This window comes from Beta vulgaris, chromosome 1 (genome assembly GCF_026745355.1).
Source record: "Beta vulgaris subsp. vulgaris cultivar EL10 chromosome 1, EL10.2, whole genome shotgun sequence".
Taxonomy (NCBI): Eukaryota; Viridiplantae; Streptophyta; class Magnoliopsida; order Caryophyllales; family Amaranthaceae; genus Beta; species Beta vulgaris.
The window spans coordinates 51,845,237-51,868,598 of NC_079202.1; the positions used below are offsets into that span (position 1 = coordinate 51,845,237).

General features: G+C 32.4%; 1 protein-coding gene across 1 annotated transcript; it reads left to right on the forward strand.

Annotated features, from left to right (window-relative positions):
* Positions 1-6,624: 6,624 nt before the first annotated feature.
* On the forward strand, positions 6,625-7,961 carry LOC130589422 (uncharacterized). Its single transcript, XM_057390671.1, has 2 exons — positions 6,625-7,175; positions 7,631-7,961. The coding sequence occupies exons 1-2, from the start codon at positions 6,969-6,971 to the stop codon at positions 7,751-7,753; spliced, it is 330 nt and encodes a 109-aa protein (XP_057246654.1). The 5' UTR covers positions 6,625-6,968; the 3' UTR covers positions 7,754-7,961.
* Positions 7,962-23,362: the final 15,401 nt, after the last annotated feature.

The following is a 23,362-nucleotide window of genomic DNA, read 5'->3' on the forward strand; positions in this document are numbered from 1 at the left end:
TATTATTGTCCACTAAAATCAGTAAAGGGTCTCATTTTTTTTCTCTCTCCTCTCTCTCTTCTCCTCTCTCCATCTGCAGGAGTTTAAATTTCTGCTCCTTCCTTTTCAAGTGTTCCATATTGTCATGAAATGGCCCATTATTGTGAACTTAAGTTAGGTAAGTTAAGGGTTTATTGTGCTCTTTGCTTGAAAGCGTTTCCTTTTGTTCCGACTTTTGATTTCCTATCATGGAATGCATTTACCTCACTGCTTCATTGCTGGAGATTCTATGGACATTGTCGGGATATCAGATTTCAGAGAATTGTTCGCAGTTTAAGATTCGTTATAATTGTTCGCAGTTTAGGAATTAGGATCAATTTGTGTATTCAATTTGTGTATTCCAAGGAATTCGTGTTCATGGCTTTCCTTCCTTTCTTTCAATATCTACTGATTCAATTTTTATTTTTGGATTGAAGGAATATTTTTAGTGTTGAGATAATCTGGTTTGCCTTCAGATTTTGGGTTATGTTTAATGCTATAATAATTGTCGTTTTATTGTTATGTTTAATGTTGGGTAAAACAAGTTCAAGTGGGCTTGACCCGCTAATGACCTGCTTTAATTTAAGTCTGACCCGCACCCGACCCTGACCCTTTAGACCCTAACCTTGATCCGCTATGGACTATGACCGACCCTCAATTGACCCGCCCTGCTAATGCGCCCCGACCCACCCAATAACCAGGCCTAGTCTTGGGTAGTTGGGTGTATTATGCTCACTATACACTTGAGTGTATATTAAATTTGTCTTTTAAAAAATATTATATTGTTTGACTTTAGACTATTTTAACCATTTTTTGTGATATCCTATGCCAACAAAATATAATCATACTAGAATTTTATACTTCTTCCATTCTATTTTAAATGAAACATTTGGTGAAATGACACTATTTATTGATCAAATTTGACTCTAATTTATCGCTATTATATATAAAAAAAAACATAGTCAAGTGAAATCTTGTTAGATTTGTCTTGATGCATACTATCAAATTATAATTTTTTTATGTTTTTTATGTATGCACAAATAAAGATATTAATGATTAAAGAAGCGCGTTGATTTACGTGAAAGAGGAATTGTATCATTTAAAATAGAACGAAGAAAGTATATTTATGTATAACTAAATATATTAATGGTTAGAGTTATGATTTGACAAGCATGTCCATAGAAATCTATCAAATGTTTACAAGGACATATTCTCTCTGTTTTTTTATCTTTCTCCATTGAAATTCTGACATTATTCATATTTAGAGAGAATATTCTCAAAAAAAAAGAAAAAAGATTCAATTTATAAGAAAAAATATGGTCATGTGGAGTCTTGTATGATTCGTCTCAATTAATATTTTAATTTATTATATAATAAAATAAAAAATATTAGATGACGGAGGGAGTTTAAAAATCTCATATTTGATTTAGATATAATTTTCCTAATTTTGAGGATATCCTTCTCATAGTTGTCTCAAGTGACTTATTACTTATCTAATTAATCATATCTTGCATGTTTGTTTCTTTATTATCCCTCCTTTACATTCACCTGGCTATATCATAGTCAATTAGAGCATGACATATAGTTATTTTTACCTATTGAATAGATTAGTTTTAGATTAGGAAAGAGCATCATCAAACTTTATATCAATTGTAAATAAATTTAACTTCATTTTAATGATGGGAAGAACCTCAAACTTGAGATTTATGGTATCATTTTTTATCACTGAATTAGTAGCCTCGACTCTCATGTATTCAACAATGAATTTAACATTTTGATTCACAAGTTTCATATTCTCATCTTTAGATCAATGAATTTAAAGTAATATGTAAAAATAAGTCACATTTCCTTCCTATGAAAAGAAGGCTTAACATCCAAAATCCATCACTCATTTGCTAAACACCGTCCTGTTTTTATCTACTAATGCCTTGTATTTTTGTCTTTACATTCACCTGGCTATATCATAGTCAATTATTAGAGCATGACATATAGTTATTTTTTACCTATTGAATAGATTAGTTTTAGATTAGGAAAGAGCATCATCAAACTTTGTATCAATTGTAAATAAATTTAACTTCATTTTAATGATGGGAAGAACCTCAAACTTGAGATTTATGGTATCATTTTTTATCACTGAATTAGTAGCCTCGACTCTCATGTATTCAACAATGAATTTAACGTTTTGATTCACAAGTTTCATATTCTCATCTTTAGATCAATGAATTTAAAGTAATATGTAAAAATAAATCACATTTCCTTCCTATGAAAAGAAGGCTTAACATCCAAAATCCATCACTCATTTGCTAAACACCGTCCTGTTTTTATCTACTAACACCTTGTATTTTTGTATTAAAATACAAGGGCTTTTCCTTCTCTTTCCCCTCCATTCCCCATTCCTTCACTCATTCCCTTTCCATCCCCCCTCCATTCCTCCTCACCTTTTCCATTTCCTCTCATCTTTCACTTTCTCTCTCTCATCCCTTCCATATCCTCCATTCAAGGACTACGAGATTTTAAAAATTTTCGATAATTCACATTCTCAACGACTTCAAGTTTTTTTACCGTCTCGTTATATTAGTAAGGAAATGCTAATGTAATTTAAAATTTTTCGAATAAAACTGATAGAATGTCTTAAACATGATGCTACGAAAAACTTAGCACGGGGTCTCGTTGACCGGTCAGCGAGTCGGGGTCCAGGGGCTAAGCACCCTGGTTTGGGGGTTCGGGAGCAACTCCCCCAAAACTTAAGATACATGGGGTTTAGTGTAATCATTTTTTGCTTCAGTCTCTATTTTCGTCGATTTTATTCAACTTTATTAGAACATCTCAGAGTAGACCATTTTACCATAAATTGACTTGAAAATGTCGAAAAAGTACCTAGGCGCCTAAAATAGGCGCCCAACCGCAGGAACAAGCGCCTAAAATAAGCGCCCGAACCTATGGTTAGGCGCCTAAAATAGACACCCCACCACTGGTACAGGCGCCTATTTTAGGCGCCTAACCACAGGTTTGGGCGCCTAAAATAGGCGCCTGTACCATTGGTTGGGCGCCTAAAATAGGCGCTTGACCACTTTTTTGGCATTTTCAATTTTCGGAAAAGTTGCAGGTATTTTGAACGGAAATGTTGCCGGAGGAGTGGGGGTGTGAATGATGTCATTCAACCTCTTTCAATATGTGATGAGATAGAGTGACCGGAAAAGTGGTCGGAAAAGTTGCCGGAAAAGTGGGCGGAGAAGTGGACGGAAAAGTCCTTGGATGATGAGATGGTGTGAGGAAGTATGAGAGTGGGAGAGTGAAAGAGAATGAGGATGTATGAGAGTGGGAGAGTGAAAGAGAATGAGGATGTATGAGAGTGGGAGAGTAAAAGAGAGTGAGGAAATGTATAAGTATAAATACATAACAAGTATAAATACAGGGCGTTAGTAAGATATTTCAGGGTGGCGTTTAGCAAAGCCCACAAACTCATTATGCCTCAAAGTTGTTCTTGACATATCCCACTATTTCTTACACTATCATACCCACTAGTGCAACCATAATCTTGTACCTCTTTCAGCATCTAGTGAATCATTAAAGCATCCATTTCAATCCGAATTTTTTAAAACAGAAGGATTAGTCCTTGTTAAGTGTCAACTAATAATGCTTTGAGCCTTTCCTATCTTTGCGTATTAATAAAGTCTTCCAGAGGAGGAGAGGGGTTAATGAGGTTGAGCAATTTTTATCATATGATCAAATAGTATTACTCATCATAACTTCTTATATATTTCCTCCATTTAGAAATAGTTGCACCATTTTTATTTTGTGCACTATTCACATCTTATACTTAGATTATCTTTAGTGATTTATATTTTAGGAAAAACATAGTCATGTGGAGGTCTTATTAGATTTGTCTCGATGTAAATTTTTTTAATATAAACTTTTTATAATTTTACTTATTAATAATTAAAGATATTAATGGTTGAAATCATACATCAGCATGCGTGAAAGTTAGAAATGGTGCAACTATTTCTAAACGGAGGAAGTATTTAATAATAGTGAAAGTATTGGGTCAGACCGTCTGACCCAATAGCTTCCGTCGGACGGGCTTAGCCATCAAAAACGCGCGGGCTTTCTTTTTTTTTCATATTTGTTTTGTTGATCAGCAGTTTTGTTTATTTTTAGAAAAAACATATAACGGTTATTAGGTCATTATCTTTTTTCGATTTTGAAACTGTTTTTTGGATTTCTACTTGATTCTCGCTAGTTTTAAAACTGATTCTTCTTCATTTCAAAGAAACGATATATTATTTACTGATTATTTCTAGAATTTTTCTGCTTCTCTGCTTGTTGAAACTTAGCGTGTTTTTTTGTTCGTAATTCATTACGTTTGCATCGCAAATATGGTGAAGAGGATTAGAGATGATGATTCTAGGTATAATTTCGTTTGTTTTTGCTGCAAATTTTTTTTTGTTTTCAAAATTTGAGCGTTTTTGTTGTTGTAATTGTAATGTAGCCCGAAGTCGAAGAAGGTGAAGAGTTTCGCATCTTCAGGAAAAATTTTGGCACTGTCTACTGCTGGGAAGAAGAAAGAGAAAGATGGTGATTATGATCCAAGGTGGATTTCAAGTTCTTAGAGTAGTTTAGATATTTTTTTTTCTATTTTTGGATGTTTTCAGTTTATCAGAGTATTTATTTCATGTTTTTAGGGTTTGTGTTTCAGTTTTTGTTGTTTTATACACATGTTTTCAGTTGTTGTTGTTTTTCAGTTGATATTTATATTCTTTTAGTTGATTATAGTATTCTTTCAGTTGCTACTTGTATTATTTCAGTTGATGTTGTTTTCAGTTGATATTTATATTCCTTCAGTTGATTCTTGTATTGTTTCAGTTGATTCTAGTATTGTTTCAGTTGCTTCTTATATTCTTTCAGTTGATTTTAGTCTCATTGTAACTGAATATTTTTAGTCTCATTGGAAAACAATGAAATAAAGAGTCATTATACTAAATGAAGTAGTAAGAAGACCAACTGAAAAATAAAGAAGTCTAGCTGACAACTAAATAAGTCTAACTGAAAACTAAATAAGTCTATCTGAAGCACTATATAGACTAGCTGAAAAACGGAGAAGTCTATCTGAAAAACAAACAAGTCTATCTGAAGCACTATATAGACTAACTGAAAAACGAACAAGTCTATCTGAAGCACTTTATATACTAGCTGAAAAACGAACAAGTCTATCTGAAGCACTTTATATACTAGCTGAAAAACGAACAAGTCTATCTGAAGCACTTTATATACTAGCTGAAAAACGAACAAGTCTATCTGAAGCACTATATTACTAGCTGATAAACGAACAAGTCTATCTGAAGCACTATATTGACTAGCTGATAAACGAACAAGTCTAACTGAAGCAATGTAAATTTTCAATGAAAATTTTAAGTGTAATTGGAATAGAATGAAATGAAAGAATAATTATACTAAATGAAATAATAAGGACTAGCTGATAAACCAACAAGTTTAAGTGAAGCACAATAATGAAGTTACTTTGAATGACTGTAGAGACTAGCTGAGAAAAAAAGTCTAACTGAAGCACTATATAGACTATCTGAAAAACAAACAAGTCTAACTGAAGCACTATATAGACTAGCTGAAAAATAAACAAGTCTAACTGAAGCACTATATAGACCTAGCTGAAAAATAAACAAGTCTAACTGAAGCACTATGTAAACTAGCTGAAAAATAAACAAGGCTACTTGAAGCACAACAAATACTAGCTGAAAAATAAAGAACTTACTTTGAAGGACTGTAAAGACTAACTGAAAAATAAACTAGTCTAACTGAAGCACAATCTATATAAGCTGAAATGCAAACAAGTCTAACTGAAGCACTATATAGACTATCTGAAACACAAAGAAGTCTAACTGAAGCACTATATAGACTACCTGAAAAATAATCTAGGCTATTGTTTCAGTTGATGGTGGTCTGCTTTTAGTTGATGTTGGTATTTTTTCAGTTGATCTTTGTATTTTTTCAGTTGATGCTGTTTTTTTTTCCAGTTAGTTTTATTGTTTGATTAAACTTTCTTTCTTTCAGATGTGATAAATCCTTGTCTAAGAGGAAAGGCAAATCTGATGTATCACCAATCAAGTTTTCATTTTCAAGATCTAATCCCGATCAGCAGAAAGACACATTTGATAGATCGTATGTTTTTTTCATTATTCTCCTTTTATATTATATGATTGTGTTTTTTTTTTATGTTTTAAAGTTACTTTTGTTCACTTTTGTTAGGAATTTCACTGAGCAAGAAATAAAGTCAATTAATCTACAAGTATTGTCAGACTATTCCCATTTAAATGAAGTGGTTAGTAATTTGAGTGATGAGCAAAAAAGAGACATTAGGGAATGAAGTGGTTAGAAATGTAAGGAAGCTATTTCTTCATGGGTGAAATCATTTCCAGGGAATGATATTCGAGAAGCTGAACTGGTTAGTTGTATTATTGTTAACCATTTTTTATTTGTTTTGATTTCACTTAGTATTATTTTATGTTTTCTTTAGTATTTGTTTGTTTAGTTAGTGTAATTTTCTCTTTCAGTTAGTGTATTGTTACTGTCAGTTAGTCCTATATTATGTTTTCAGTTAGTGTATGTTTTTAGTTCAGCTAGTTTTTTAGTATTTCAGGTAGTGTATGTTACTCTGTCAGGTAGACTTATTGCTTTTGCATCTTATGTTTATCTTCCAGATTTTTGTTCCTGTTCACAAGGATGATCATTATACTGTCTTGGTGCTGAACAAGAAAGCAAAAAGGATTGAAAATATCGACAATCGTACAGACATGAAGGACATTGATAGATATAAGCATGAGGAATTTAATGGTCTTACATACTTTGGACGTACCTTTTTATGAGCATTTGTATTTTTTTTTTTTGTTCCATTTTATTACTTGTTTTTAAATTGTTGTTTACTTTTTGATCTTCAAATGCAGTGTCGTGCTTTTGATTCTTTTATGCAAGAGACTATGAGATGTCGTGATTTTGATCGTCTCCACCATTGGCAAACAACAACTCTTTACTTCCCTTGGAGAAACAAGGACAACAATTTTGATTGTGGTGTCTATGCAATCAAAACCATGGAGCTGTATGACGGTCAAAATACTAACCATGGTGCACTTGTTGACCTGAAAAGGGTATGATTACTTTATTGTTTTTAGGGAGTATTTTGCTTGTTACATTTCTGTTTTTGAAAGTTTTTTAATAGAAAAAGGTATGATAGCCAGTTAGTGAAGGACTTGAAAGACTAGCTGAAAAACAAAGATGTCTAACTGAAGCACTAAAGACTACTAGAAATAAGTCTACTGAACACTAAAGACTAGCTGAGAAATAATGAAGTCTAACTGAAGCACTGTAAAGACTAGCTTAGAAATAAACAAGTCTAACTGAAACACAATAAATACTAGCTGAAAAACAATCAAGTCTAACTGAAACACAATCATTACTAGCTGAAAGCATTATAAGGACTACCTGAAAAACAATGAAGCACTATAAAGACTATTGATGTTGTTGTTTATTTTCAGTTAGTTTTATTTTGTAATTGTTACATTTTTGAAACTTTTTTAATAGTTTTGATTTTTTTATTTTTTAGGCAGCCACCAAAAACCTTGAGCGGTGTAGGCTTGCTCTTCGTCTTGTGGACCATCCTTTAAACAAACTGAGAGAGAAAGTGAAGCATGACTGTTATGTTTGGTCTGCAAAGAAACCTGAATGATGGCAAGACAGAAGATAAGGAAGGATAAAGAGGCTGTTCTAGATAAATTAGCATTTAATCGATCAAAGAAGACGAATAGAAAAGAAGCACACATTTTACGGCGAAGGAGGGACATGAGGCGAAAGTAGAAGATGTGTTGAATAATAATTTTGGAGACAAAGTGAAAATAGAGCAACTGTTGAAATTTCATTATTCTTAGGTGCCAAACTTTTTTATTATTATTTTATAATGTACAGTAGAAATAGCACACATTAAATTTTGCAATGTACAGTAGAAATATGCACAGAACTCATTTTACATTTTATATCTGTGTTCTTTAATGAATTGTACATTTACACTTACTTTGAATGGAATACATTTGTGTAAATGAAGTTGTTTGAAAATTAATTGGAAAAATACAATCACCAACTGAAAAATGAAAAATCTAACTCATAATAATAAGTGTATGACATATATTTGTAAATATAAATTTTAAGTCTAACTGAACACTGTAAATAGTAGCTGAAAAACAAACAAGTCAACTGAAGAGTTAATAAGTCTAACTGAAAAATAAACAAGTCTAACTGAAGCTCTATAAACACTAGCTGAAAAATAAAGAAGTCTAGCTGAAGCACAATTAATACTAGCTGAAAAATAAATAACTCTGACTGAAGGAAAATTAAACTAGCTGAAAATACACAAGTCTAACTGAAGCGTAATTAATAGAGCTGAAAATCAAATAAGTCTAACTGAAGCAGAAAAATACACAAGTCTAACTGAAGCACAATTAATACAAGCTGAAAAATAAATAAGTCTAACTGAAGCATAATTAAGACTAGCTGAAAAATACACAAGTCTAACTGAAGCAGTATAAAGATAAGCTGAGAAATAAATAAGTCTAACTGAAGCAGAATTAACACTAGCTGAAAAATACACAAGTCTAACTGAAACTCAATTAATATAAGCTGAAAAGTAAACACGTCTAACTGAAGCACTAGAAACACTAGCTGAAAAATAAACAAGTCTAACTGAAGGACAATAAATACTAATATTACTGAATTTCGAGTATTTAGAAATAAACAAGTGTAAATTTCAATACAATTACTGACTGGAATACAATTGAAAACTAATATTATTTGAACACTATTCAACTTGAGGTACATTTGGGGTTTTTGTTCCATATTCGTTCGGATGCCTTGTCTTCATTTTACGCTTCTCAAAATGTCCTTTTACTCTCTTGTTTCCCTTTGGGGTCTTCCTTTTGTCTTTATCACCTCAGGATTTTCAACTGTTTGTCTTCGTAGTTCTTCATCTTCGATTTCTTGTTGTTTTTGTTGATCGGTCTTGAAAACTTCTTTCACTGATTTGTATAATTCCTTCAACGACTTGTCACATAATGTTCTTGCATCCTCATTTGATTGACATATTGACACTAGGTTGTAGAAATTCTTGGTTATTGCATGTCTCCATGGTGTCCACAACAGTGCATTTTGGCTTTGGTCCTTGTCTGCTTTAATAAATGTTTCTTAGTCAATTGTTTCATTTGACTAACTAAAATTTTCAGATAGTTTATAAATTCTTTCAGGTGGTGTGTTAATTGTTTCAGTTAGTTAAGTGTTAAACCCCACACCCCCAAAACCCCCACCACTAATATCCCCCTCCCACAACAAACAAAACCCCCAATTAATGTTCTGGTAGTAACATTAATGATCAGTTAGTTATACTAATTTTCAGCTGGAGCCTTTTTTTTTTCAGTTCACTAATTAAATCTTTCAGGTGATCAGTTAATTGTTTCAGTTGGAGTCTTCAGTTTTTCAGTTAGTTGCTTTCATTTGTCAGTTAGTCATATTGATTTATTTCACTAACCTTGAACATTCTCCCATACTGCTGACTTTGCAAGTCTTGTCCATCTCTTAAGGATATATTGTTGTGGTATTTGAAATATGCTGAACATGTGCATGACCCTTATTATGTGAAAGCAAAGCATCCCCGTCTCTGTGAAGCATTGACATGAGCACACTAATTCTGTTGTAGCCTCATCGTATGCTACTGTATGTGAATTGGTGAAATCTTCTTCTGGTGAGACTTCAAACAACTTCAGCTGTGAGTTTTCTGTTGCAAATGCTCGTAAAAATGATGCCATTGCCCACTCATACTCTGTTTCAAAGTCATTATACAGTGCTAGTGTGTATACATCAGCTGCATGTTTCAGAAGCTTTGATTTGGATTTGACGGCTTTGGGACGTTCAGTTCTGTTCCGGAAGTTGTCACTAGTTTCATTGCTTCTCCATCTTTTCACTGTTTGCTCAAATATATGATAGAATTCAAACAGGTTTGTTGTTGCTTTTGCATTGAATGATATTGCCTTATTTGTGACTTCACTTCTTTGTGATGATAAGATTCCAGCTGAAAACATATCCCTATTTAATGCGGTGCACCACTTGTGTCTCTGATCATATACTTGCTCGAACCATTCCTTTTTCTCGTGTCCATACAATTCCATCATTTTCGCCCACAATTCTTCAAAGCCTGATTCATTTTGACACCCCATCAAACAGTTCTTGAACATGTTCTTGAAGTCTTCATTGGTCTTGAGGGATCCGAAGTGGCTTACAAAGTTCTTCTCTATATGCCAAAGGCAAAGCCTATGTCTTGTATTTGGGAAAACCTGTTTTAAGATAGTACATATTATGCTAGAAATCACTTTCATTTGAATGCTTGTGAATCTAATTGAAAAGGTAAAGAAATAATATGAAGACCAACTGAAAATTTAAGAAGTCTAACTGAAAACAGTGTAAATGCTAACTGAAAATTTCATTAGACAAAAAAAGTAATATGAAGCCCAAATGAAAACTAAATGAGTCTAACTGAAAAGTAAATACATCTAACTGAAAAGTAAATAAGGTGTAGCTGACAACTAAATAAGTCTAACTGAAAATTAACTAAGTCTACCTGAATAATCATAAGTCTAACCGAAAAAGAAAGAAGTCTAACTGAAATAGTGGAAATAAATGAGTCTAACTGAAAACTAAATAAGTCTAACTGAAAACTAAATGAGTCTAACTGAAAATAAATAGTCTAACTGAAAATAAATTGTCTAACTGAAAAGTAAATAAGTGTACTGACAATAAATAAGTCTAACTGATAACTAAGTCTAACTGAATAATCAATAAGTCTAACTAACGAAAAAGAAAGAAGTCTAACTGAAATAGTGGAAATAAATGAGTCTAACTGAAAACTAAATAAGTCTAACTGAAAATTCAATGAGTCTAACTGACAACTAAATGAGTCTAACTGAAAACTAAATAAGTCAGTCTAACTGAAAACTCAATGAGTCTAACTGATAAGTAAACGAGTCTAACTGAAAAGTAAATTAGTCTAACTGAAAACTCAATGAGTCTAACTGAAAATTAAATTAGTCTAACTGAGAAGTAAATTAGTCTAACTAAAAAGTAAATAAGGCTAACTGAAAAATTAATGAGTCTAAATGAAAACTAAATAGGTCTAACTGAATTATAAATAAGTCTAACTGAATTATAAATAATTAACTCAAACTGAAGACTGAATAATTCTAACTGAAAACTAAATAATTCTAACTGAAAAATACCTTTTCAATTGCATTGCCCATTGCCTTATCTTGATCAGTGAAAATTGTCTTTGGCTCTTGTTGGCACATTGCTCTCTTGAATGTTTCTAGTAGCCATTCAAAGCTCTCTTCCTTTTCATTAGTTATGAAAGCACATGCAAACATTGTTGTTTTCCAATGGCAGTTTATGCCAACAAATGGTGCACATATAAGTCCATATTTGTTTGTCCTATATGTTGTGTCAAATATCATAACATCTCCATATGCTTTGAAGTCCTCCAACATCATTGAATCTCGCCAAAAGTAGCTGACAATGTTGTTATGTTCCCAAATTTCAGCCTGTAGAAGAATGCAGGATCATCATGCCTCTTTGCTGAAGTAAGTCCAACACGCTCTGCATATCCTTTCCTTCAACCAATCTTGTTCTGTACTGTGTGATATAGTTTAGATGGTCCCTTTTTGTGTGGCCCACTACTTCTTCTGATCCAGCCTCATGACACAAAAAGTTGTATGCATGCATTGGCTTTATTCCAGATTCAACCATTGTTTGTATTAGTTGTCCTTTTTGTTCAGTTATCTTCCTTTCTGATTTCAGATGATGTATTTCTTGTTGTATTACCAACTCATGGTTGTGCTGCAACTCATGAGCTACTACAACAAAGTCTTGACCAGGTTTTTCTTGCTTAAATCTGACCATGGCTTTGCATGCTGTTCTTGTTTCATTGACTACTCTTTCCTTTCTTTCCTTGGTTGGCTGCTCAACATCTGGTATCTGAACAACTTTTTCTTGTTGTGTGTCTTTTTCTTTTGGTTCTGTTATTTTGTTTCTTGATTTTGAGCCTCCTTCCTTTGAGCAAACCAAGTAGAATTCATATATTGAATTATCAATTCTCCTCCTCCTTAGAGTTTGTTTCCTAATACTAAATCCTAATGCTCTTGAGTGTGCTTGATACAAGTTGTAACCATCTTTGTGATCTGTAACATGTCTCCCTATTAAACTGCTACTGATATTTTCGTCATTGATGTACTTGAGATATTCATGTTCAGCTGTTGAGTTCATTGACAAAAAATAAGGATACTAACTTAAAGAACAAAAGCACTAACTGAAAACTAAACAAGTGTAGATGAAAATGATTGTAATAGTATCAAATGAAAGAATAATTATACTAAATGAAATAAATTAAGGACCAACTGAAAAGAAAATAAGTCTAACTGAAAACTAAATAAGTCTAACTGAATACTGAATCAGTCTAACTGAAAACTAAATTAGTCTAACTGAATCTGTCTAACTGAAGAGCAAATAAGTCTAACTGAAGAGTTAATAAGTCTAACTGAAAACTAAATAAGTCTAACTGAAAACTGAATCAGTGTAACTGAATCAGTCTAACTGAAGAGTAAATAAGTGTAACTGAAGAGAAAATAAGTCTAACTGAAGTGTAAATAAGTCTAACTGAAGAGTTAATAAGTCTAACTGAAATCTAAATTACTCTAACTGAACATTTAATAAGTGTAACTGAATTAGTCTAACTGAAGAGTAAATAAGTCTAACGGAAGAGTAAATAAGTCTAACTGAAGCGTAAATAAGTCTAACTGAAGAGTTAATAAGTCCAACTGAAAACTAAATTACTCTAACTGAACACTTAATAAGTCTAACTGAAAACTAAATAAGTCTAACTGAAAAGTATATTAACTGAAAACTAAAGTACTCTAACTGAACACTTAATAAGTCTAACTGAAAACTAAATAAGTCTAACTGACAAAGAAGTTAATGAGTGAAAAATAGACTTTTGTTGCAATGTAAATGCTAATTTTTACATACTAAGTTATACAATCAAAATTCTAACTGAAAATGAGTAAATGCAATTGAAAATTAATTTAAGACATACACCTGTTGCTTTGTCTTGTATTCCAGCTGATTCTTCATGTAATTTCTTTCTTTTTTTTTCTGATGTGATATCTGTGTTAATACTTTCACTTTTATTGTTTAGTTCGATTTGTAATGTGAGATCTCTGTGAGTATTCTCATTGCTCAGATCAATTTGTAACGAACTTACGATTTGTGAATTCGAATCTTCGGTTGACATTCTTGTTCAATTTGTAACAAACTAGATTTCAGTAGTGGAACTAGATTTGTAGTGAGAAAGTGGATCTGTTGGATATGTTTTTGCTCTTGAACAATGGCGGATGAAGCGGATGAAGGGGATGAAAGTGTTTTTTTTGTTTTTTTTTTATTTTTTCGGTCTTTAATAAGTCGCGCGCGTTTCGTCCGATGAGAGTGTTGTGTCGGACTCGTCCATTTCAATACGTTCTCTTAATAATATACTTCACTCCATTTCAAGATATTGACACGTTACTTTTGCACAATTCACAAACATTTTTTAACCGTGTTTTTTTAATTCCATCAAAGAAAAATTATAGTCATGTAGGATTTTGTTAGATTCATCTCGACATATAATTTCAAAATATGTTAGAGATATTTATGGTTAGAATTGTGTCACATATTATGAAACAAAAGAAGCATTAGGCTATGTTTAGTTAACCTGAAATTTTCTGATCTGATTTGAACTTATTTTTTCTGATCTGATCTGATCATGTCCTTATCAAGTCTCGGCTTCGTGATGACCACCTTAGAGGGGTGGATCCCAACATTGACGGTCGACCCACTAACCCTCTCACGGGTAATCCGCTCAATGTGGATGACCCATTCTTACGGTACACCTACACCACCTTGCCCTTGCGCCCCTTGTAGGTCCCCCTCACGACCTGCACCTCGTCAGCCTTCCTCACCGGCATCGACCTTACGTTGTACTTGCTTTGGAGGTCGCCGGAAAGTGGCGCGCTCATGATCACTCGGTACACGCTTGATGGTGCTGTGAAGTGGGCTTTGCGGCATATGCGACGTGAGCTTGATGCTTCATATTTCTGGGTTTGGGAGTGGTTTCTCTCTCTTCTCTCTCTAACTGCGAATGTGGGTGGTGGGAGATTGAAGGAACATGGATGGAGAAGTTAAATGAATCAAACATAAATAATATTCTGAAATTCATAATCCCAAACACAACTTAAAATTACTTAAACTATTTAGACAAAGTGATTCATTTCTGTTTAGGTACGTGTTAAAGCCTTTGAAGGTCTATATATCTTTAGAGAGGTAAAATCTAGTGTAACTAAATATTAATATTGATTAGTGAAAAGGTCAAAACTTAGGAAGTAAGTTCTTATGAACTATTTAGTAGTCTAATCCATCACTGAAGTGGATATCCCCACTCATTGCTTTGTCTTTGAAATCAGCCTTTTCAATGGCAAATCTCTCCTACCACTTTTTCTTACACACTTTTACTGAAAAAATGCTTACCTATTAGAGATATTACTCGAGAAAAATGGAATATGCAAGCAATCTTCGCATGGTTTGAACGCTTTTGCAATTATCGAATCAAAATTATCCTGCCATACATGAATAATACGTACACTACATCAACCACTTGCCTATGAATGGAAAATAACTTGAGTATGAAAGAAAACAATTACACTAGCTCTTACTCGGAGTCTGCTTTGATAATATATTATCCTTCTCTGCTCCATGAAATACACAAGTTGCTTCCTTGACAATTTTTGAAGCCCTACGTTCTCTACTGCCGTGTTGAACTCGTTATTATCTAGTTTTTGGGCTGATTTTTGTTTTCTGATTTTTCAGGGTTATATTGGATAAAGATCATTATTAAACATAAATATATATTAGGAGTGATTATTGTAACTAAATAATAAAAATTATGGAGGGGGAGAACCGTGTGAGAAAAAAGGGGAAAGTTTAGGTTCGAAATTTCGTATACCCTGAACTTGGTGTATTAGAATGGCTGAAGAGGTGATAAGCTTTTACTACTTTATTTTTTACTAATAACCAAGAATTATATAATATAACACTAATTTGTTTCTTAACTTTGTTGGCTTATAATTTCAAGGTTATATCGGATAAAGTTTACTATTTAACATAAAAAATAATAGTAGGTGCGATTTTTCTAACGTACTCCTACTTTACCATTTGATAAGCTGGATCAATTAATAAATTGATAAATAAGTAATAAAAATAACCCCAATAATAAATTATGAAGCCATAAATATAAAGGTCGGAAGTAGGGTACATCGGAGAAGGCCAATAATAGAATGAGAATCCTGAGAATTAGAGCGATAGAAGCGAGGGAGAAAGCAATCCGACCCAAAGCACTGAGAGCGAGACATAAAAGTGGTTTTTAGGCGTAAATAAGACTAGCTTAACTTGGAGCAACATCCCCTAAAAACAGTTTTTAAGGCTAAATAAGAAGCCTATAACTGCAGTTAAAACATATAGCAATATGGAAGTACTATATCCTTGTTAAAAGGCATGTTCACTTGTTTGCTTAAGGAGGAGTGCTAAGCATGCAGGAAGGAATTTCGCTTTTTTTTTGGGCGAAACACGCTGAAAAAGAAAATAGGAACGCCTTCATTTAATACAAAGATGGAATAATTTTCCAATTTTACCCTTAGTAAATTAAAAAAGAAAAATCAAATTTAACATCAAACATTTAAATAATCAACCCTAAGTATGAATACTTGCTTTAAGAACTTAAAGTGATATATTGAAAGACATTAAGCAATCTATGGCTTCTAAGAGTGCAAAAGACGGGAAACAATTTTTAGCAAAAAAGATAGGCAATACTGAACAATTCTTAGCTATACCCTACCCAGTATTGCAAGAATGGAATCGAATTTAACTTTGCACACAACATTACTTTAGAGCATGAGTAATGGTTGGGTTGGTCTTTGTGTTTTTTTTTTCTCTCTCCTTTCCTCCTTCTTATACCTCACATCCCACTAAAACTTCCACCAACTCATCTTTTTTTCTCACAATGGTTTGGTTGGTCTTACTTGATTTTTCTATTTCTCTCTCCTACTTTTACCAAACCCCACCATATACTATCTCTCCTATTTTTACCAAACCCCACCATATACAAATGTAAAAAAAATATTGGGCCCAACTTTTTGGCCACTTGTCATCTTCTCTCTCACCCCAAGCACGCCATCTGGAGGTGTTGTTGGTCTGGAATTCTAAACCAACCAGCTCCAAGGACCAAGTTCCCCAATGGTCAAACCAATCAAAACTAGTTTTACTATTTGCTAGACCAATTAAAACTAGACCATTGTAGATGCTCTTATAATTAATAAACTTATTATACCAAAAAATGAAATACTAATAATTAACGGGATGAAGAAGACTCCTTTCAAATTACGAAGTTCACTTGAAGAAGTTAACTGAATAAACATAAATAATATCTGAAATTCATAATCCCAAACACAACCTAAAATTACTTAAGCCATTTAGACAAAGTGATTCATTTCTATTTAGGTACATGTTAAAGCCTTTGAAGGTCTATCTTTAGAGAGGTAAAATCTAGTGTAACTAAATATTAATATTGATTAGTGAAAAGGTCAAAACTTAGGAAGTAAGTTCTTATGAACTCGTTATTATCTAGTTTTTGGGCTGATTTTTGTTTTCTAATTTTTCAAGGTTTATATTGGATAAAGATAATAAGCTTTTACTACTTTTTTTTTTTTGCTAATAACCAAGAATTATCTAATATAACATTAATTTGTTTCTTAACTTTGTTGCCTTATAATTTCAGGGTTATATCGGATAAAGCTTACTATTTAACATAAAAAAATATAGTAGGTGCGATGTTTCTAACGTACTCCTACTTTACCATTTGATAAGCTGAATCAATTAATAAATTAATAAATAAGTAATACAAATAACCATATTGTTATACCCTGAAATTGGTATATTAGAATGACCGAAGAGGTGAAGCTTTACTATTTCTTCTAAATTTTATTGTCTTATAATTTTAGGGTTATATCGGATAAAGCTCACTAATTAAGTTAAAATAGGAAAAGTTTAGGTTCAAAATTTCGAATTTCATGTCTTATCATCCGAATTTCTTGCTATTCTTGATTTCGTTGATTATAATCCAAAAAATCGTGGATTAGAATGAATATATTCCAATGATGTTGAACAATAAATACTATGTGTATTATGCCTATGCAGTTAAAACAATAAAATACTATGGGTATTATTCATATGCTGTAAATATGATCAATACTATGTGTAATATTCATATGTTGTTCAACAATAAATACTATGTGTTTTATGCTTATACTGTTAAAACAATAAATATTGTTTATTATTCTTATAATGTATAATAAATAATAAATAGTATTGATCGTATTTACATCATACGATATTCTTATGTTGTCAATACGATCAGTACTATGAGTTTGAAATACTTCATATGCTGTTAAAATTTAAAATTCTATGAGAATTACTTAACTTACAAAGTTAAATATTATATTATATTATTAATATACGCTTACAAATAGTCCTTACATATTACAACTGTATTTTTTGGAGGGGGCATACACTAAAGTAGATTAAACTTTTATTTATGTAATTAAATAACTTAAACTACACACGATTCTTCTTGCTCGTTCCCTCGTGCCCTAAATCGGTTGACTTCCTTTTGTTCTTCTTCTTCTCATATTGAACTGTTGATTTTGGAAACATGTCTTCCCCGGAAAGAAGAGGAAACCCGTCAAGGAAGTCTGCCCAATCTGTTGACAATCTTGCGTGAAGGGTGATGGCATTATGCCGAATAATATCCTTAGCCACATCCGCCTTTTTCTTCATAAAATCCTGGAGCCACAACGCAAGTTCGTCATTAATAAGTAGGATAAAGTCCTTCCATAACTTGCATGTGCTATGCATTGCGTCTTGTGTATCCCAATAACACTTAGGAATAATTTCGTATCTCATTATGAGTTCAATTGACAACAAAGAGTGGGCATGGTTTTGTGCATTATCATTTTGATTTTCTCCATCCATATTTATTTTTAATAATATTTATTTTAGGAATAATTTTTTCGCCTTCTTCATTCTTCTCTTTTTTCTCAAATAGTTATATTAGAGTAACATTATACGTGGATTATTAACAAATCTCTAGATTTTGCAGGTTGATAACCGTGTGAGTTAAAATAGGAAAAGTTAGGTTCGAAATTTCGAATTATATGTATTATCAATCGAATTTCTTCCTATTCTTGATTTTGTTGATTATAATCCAAACATCCGTGGATTAGAATGAATTAGGAGATGAACTTTACTACCTTAGTTATAATAATCATGAATTATTTTATATAACCCTAATTGTTTTCCCTAAATTTCGTTGAGTTATAATTTCAGGGTTATATCAGACAAAGATCACTATCAAATATCAAAATATATTAGGGGCGATTTTTGTATTAAATAAAAAATCGACCACAACAAGCGTCATCCAGCCAAATCGACCCAAATCAAACCCCCTACCACCACCCAAACTAATCCCCACTGCTACCACCCACCCAAATCGACCCCCACCGCCACAACCCAAATAAATCGACTCACCGAAAAAATAATCCTCACACCACAAACAAATCAATCAACAACACAATTCGGATAAGTCGACGGGGTTCGTGTTCGAATGGAGGTTGGGGCTGGGTTCGAAGGGGGTTGGGTGGTTCGTAGGGGTTAGTGGTTCGGTGGATATGGAAGGTTGGTGTTCGAAGGGGGTTGATTTGGTGAAGATTGGAAAGTGAGGCCACACGTGCAGATTTTTTTTTTTTGGATGGTTCTATGATTTAGGAAGTGGTTTTGAATTTATTATGTGGTTGAATTAATTTTTGAGTTGTATAAAATGTTTGATGGAAGAAATTTGTTCTTGTTTTTTTCCCAGCTAATTTCGCCTAAAAGCACTGTAATTTGTCATACTAATATTTTTTTAACTTAGTTAAGTTTGTTTTTAAGTTGGCTAATGTTATGTGGGCTCCACCTCGATGTGACAACTCACCCACATTCGCAGTCAGCACACCTCACTGTGTACCTAGTGCTTTCTACTTTTATTATTTTCAAATTAAATTTCTCTTGCACACAATAATCCGTTAAAACCCCAAGGAAATGCTTCCTGTTATGAAAATTCATCCCTACAGTTATTGTAAGTGTAGAATCGGATGAGACATTATGATGATTTGGGTCTGCTTCAGAATTGTTAGTTCTAGAACCATCATCAACATCAGAATCAAGAACAACCACTGGAACCTCTATAAAAAAGGCGCTACTTCAATAATTTCAGACACGTTATTAGGGTCCCACACACCCAACTTCTCAGCATGAGACCTCAATAATTCATAATCCAATCTTTTCTCATTAGCTTGTCTCTCCTTCTCCCTCCTTATTCTTTCTTTTTCCTTTTCATTTTCAACTGTATTTCTCTAAGTTTCCTTAACCATTCATTTTCCTTAAGTCTTTTTTGTTCCTGATACTTGAACATTAATGTGTTGGGCACAAGAGCATTCTCTAGATAAAGATGAATATCTCTGAACTCCTTCTTAAAATATGAAAACATTGATTCCAAATCCTTATCTTCTTTCAACTCAATCGTAGCCTCTACACTAGGATCGATAAATCTCAAAACTGGATTAGGGAGAGAAGAAACACCCTGTTTTCCCATCTCTTCTTCAAGACTCTCTAATAGAGCAAACATAGTATAACCACTTTCGTTTCTCACGATGACATCAAACACAAGCTCACCATATTGAATAAACAACCACCGAGCAGTAGACATAAAAGGGAAACAAAAATGAAATAAAAAGTTCATAAATGAGAACAGTGTTTGATTCACAATAATGTTTGATTAAACCAAAAAAAAAGAATTTAGGGGAAAAAATTAGGGTTATATAAGATAATTTTTGATTCTTGGTGTTACAATTATGTTTTGGAAAATTACATATTCAAGTCATTTTTTGTCTATTCCTCAACTCGGCATCTGCATTTCTTTCTTGCATGTCTTCATTGAAAGATATAATGTGTACAAACTTTAAATTCAAATCAGTCGAGTACAAGTCATTGATAACCTACAAAAAATTGAAAATGTGTCTCATATTCATCTAATTTTTCAAATATAGAAATTACATATATAGAACATTCCCCAACATGCATCATAGAACCTATTGAGAATAAAAAAGTAGCCATGTTAAGTTGACAACAAACCAGGCCACTATGATGCATGTTCTATGATGTCAACTTAACATGACTGCTTTTTTATTATCAATAGGTTCTATGATACATGTTGGAGAATGTTCTATATATATATATGTAATTTCTATATTTGAAAAAGTAGATGAATATGAGACACATTTTCAATTTCTTTTAGGTTATCAATGACTTGTACTCGACTGATTTGAATTTAAAGTTTGTACACATTATATCTTTCAATGAAGACATGCAAGAAAGAAATGCAGACGCTGAGTTGAGGAATAAACAAAAAATAACTTGAATATGTAATTTTCCAAAACATAATTGTAACACCAAGAATCAAGAATTATCTTATATAACCCTAATTTTTTCCCCTATTTTTTTTTTGGTTTAATCAAACATTATTGTGAATCAAACACTGTTCTCATTTATCAACTTTTTATTTCAGTTTTGTTTCCCTTTTATGTCTACTGCTCGGTGGTTGTTTATTCAATATGGTGAGCTTGTGTTTGATGTCATCGTGAGAAACGAAAGTGGTTATATTATGTTTGCTCAATTAGGGAGGCTTGAAAAAGAGACGGAAAAGCAGGGTGTTTCCTCTCTCCCTAATCCAGTTTTGAAATTTATCGATCCTAGTGTAGAGGCTACTGTTGAGTTGAAAGAAGATAAGGATTTGTAATCAATGTTTTCATATTTTAAGAAGGAGTTCAGAGATATTCATCTTTATTTAGAAAATGCTCTTGTGCCCAACACATTAGTGTTCAAGTATCAGGAACAAAAACGACTTAAGGAAAATGAATGGTTAAGGAAACTTAGAGAAATACAGTTGGAAAATGAAAAGGAAAAAGAAAGAATAAGGAGGGAGAAGGAGAGACAATGCAAGCTAATGAGAAAAGATTCGATTATGAATTATTGAGGTCTCATGCTGAGAAGTTGGGTGTGTGAGACCCTAATAACGTGCCTGAAATTATTGAAGTAGAGCCTTTTTTATAGAGGTTCCACTGGTTGTTCTTGATTCTGATGTTGATGATGGTTCTAGAACTAACAATTCTGAAGCAGACCCAAATCCTCATAATGTCTCATCCGATTCTACACTTACAATAAGTGTAGGGATGAATTTTCAGAACAGGAAGCATTTCCTTGGGGTTTTAACGGATTATTGTGTGCAAGAGAAATTTAATTTGAAAAGAATAAAAGTAGAAAGCAATAGGTACATAGTGAGGTGTGCTGACTACGAATGTGGGTGAGCTGTCACATCGAGGTGGAGCCCACATAACATTAGCCAATTTAAAAACAAACTTAACTAAGTTAAAAAAAATATTAATATGACAAATTACAGTGCTTTTAGGCAAAATCGCCCCTAATATATTTTTATGTTTGATAGTGATCTTTGTCTGATATAACCCTGAGATCATAACTCAACGAAATTTAGGGAAAATAATTAGGGTTATATAAGATAATTCATGGTTATAATAACTAAGGTAGTAAAGCTTCATCTCCTAATTCATTTTAATCCACGAATGTTTGGATTATAATCAACAAAATCAAGAATAGGAAGAAATTAGATTGATAATACATGAAATTCGAAATTTCAAACCTAACTTTTTTTATTTTAACTCACACGGTTATCAACCTGCAAAATCTAGAGAATTGTTAATAATGCACGTATAATGTTACTCTAATATAACTATTTGAGGAAAAGGAGAAGAATGAAGAAGGCGAAAAAATTATTCCTAAAATAAATATTATTAAAAATAAATGTGGATGGAGAAAATCAAAATGATAATGCACAAAACCATGCCCACTCTTTGTTGTCAATTGAACTCATAATGAGATACGAAAATTATTCCTAAGTGTTCTTGGGATACACAAGACGCAATGCATAGCACATGCAAGTTATGGAAGGACTTTATCCTACCTATTAATGACGAACTTGCGTTGTGGCTCTAGGACTTTATGAAGAAAAAGGCGGATGTGGCTAAGGATATTATTCGGCATAATGCCATCACCCTTCACGCAAGATTGTCAACAGATTGGGCAGACTTTCTTGACGGGTTTCCTCTTCTTTCCGGGGAAGACATGTTTCCAAAATCAACAGTTCAATATGAGAAGAAGAAGAACAAAAGGAAGTCAACCGATTTAGGGCACGAGGGAACGAGCAAGAAGAATCGTGTGTAGTTTAAGTTATTTAATTACATAAATAAAAGTTTAATCTACTTTAGTGTATGCCCCCTCCAAAAAATACAGTTGTAATATGTAAGGACTATTTGTAAGCGTATATTATTAATAATATAATATAATATTTAACTTTGTAAGTTAAATAATTCTCATAGAATTTTAAATTTTAACAGCATATGAAGTATTTCAAACTCATAGTACTGATCGTATTGACAACATAAGAATATCCTATGATGTAAATACGATCGATACTATTTATTATTTATTATACATTATAAGAATAATACACAATATTTATTGTTTTAACAGTATAAGGATAAAACACATAGTATTTATTGTTGAACAACATATGAATATTGCACATAGTATTGATCATATTTACAGCATATGAATAATACCCATAGTATTTTATTGTTTTAACTGCACATGCATAATACACATAGTATTTATTGTTCAACATCATTGGAATATATTCATTCTAATCCACGATTTTTTGGATTATAATCAACGAAATCAAGAATAGCAAGAAATTCGAATGATAAGACATGAAATTCGAAATTTTGAACCTAAACTTTTCCTATTTTAACTTAATTAGTGAGCTTTATCCGATATAACCCTAAAATTATAAGACAATAAAATTTAGAAGAAATAGTAAAGCTTCACCTCTTCGGTCATTCTAATATACCAATTTCAGGGTATAACAATATGGTTATTGTATTACTTATTTATTAATTTATTAATTGATTCAGCTTATCAAATGGTAAAGTAGGAGTACGTT

Bases quoted from the DNA above. Each gene is read 5' to 3' on its own strand.
- LOC130589422 (XM_057390671.1), top strand. From the start codon at position 6,969: ATGCAGTGTCGTGCTTTTGATTCTTTTATGCAAGAGACTATGAGATGT. The intron at 7,176-7,630 runs GTATGATTACTT...TTTATTTTTTAG, and splicing joins CACTTGTTGACCTGAAAAGG to GCAGCCACCAAAAACCTTGA.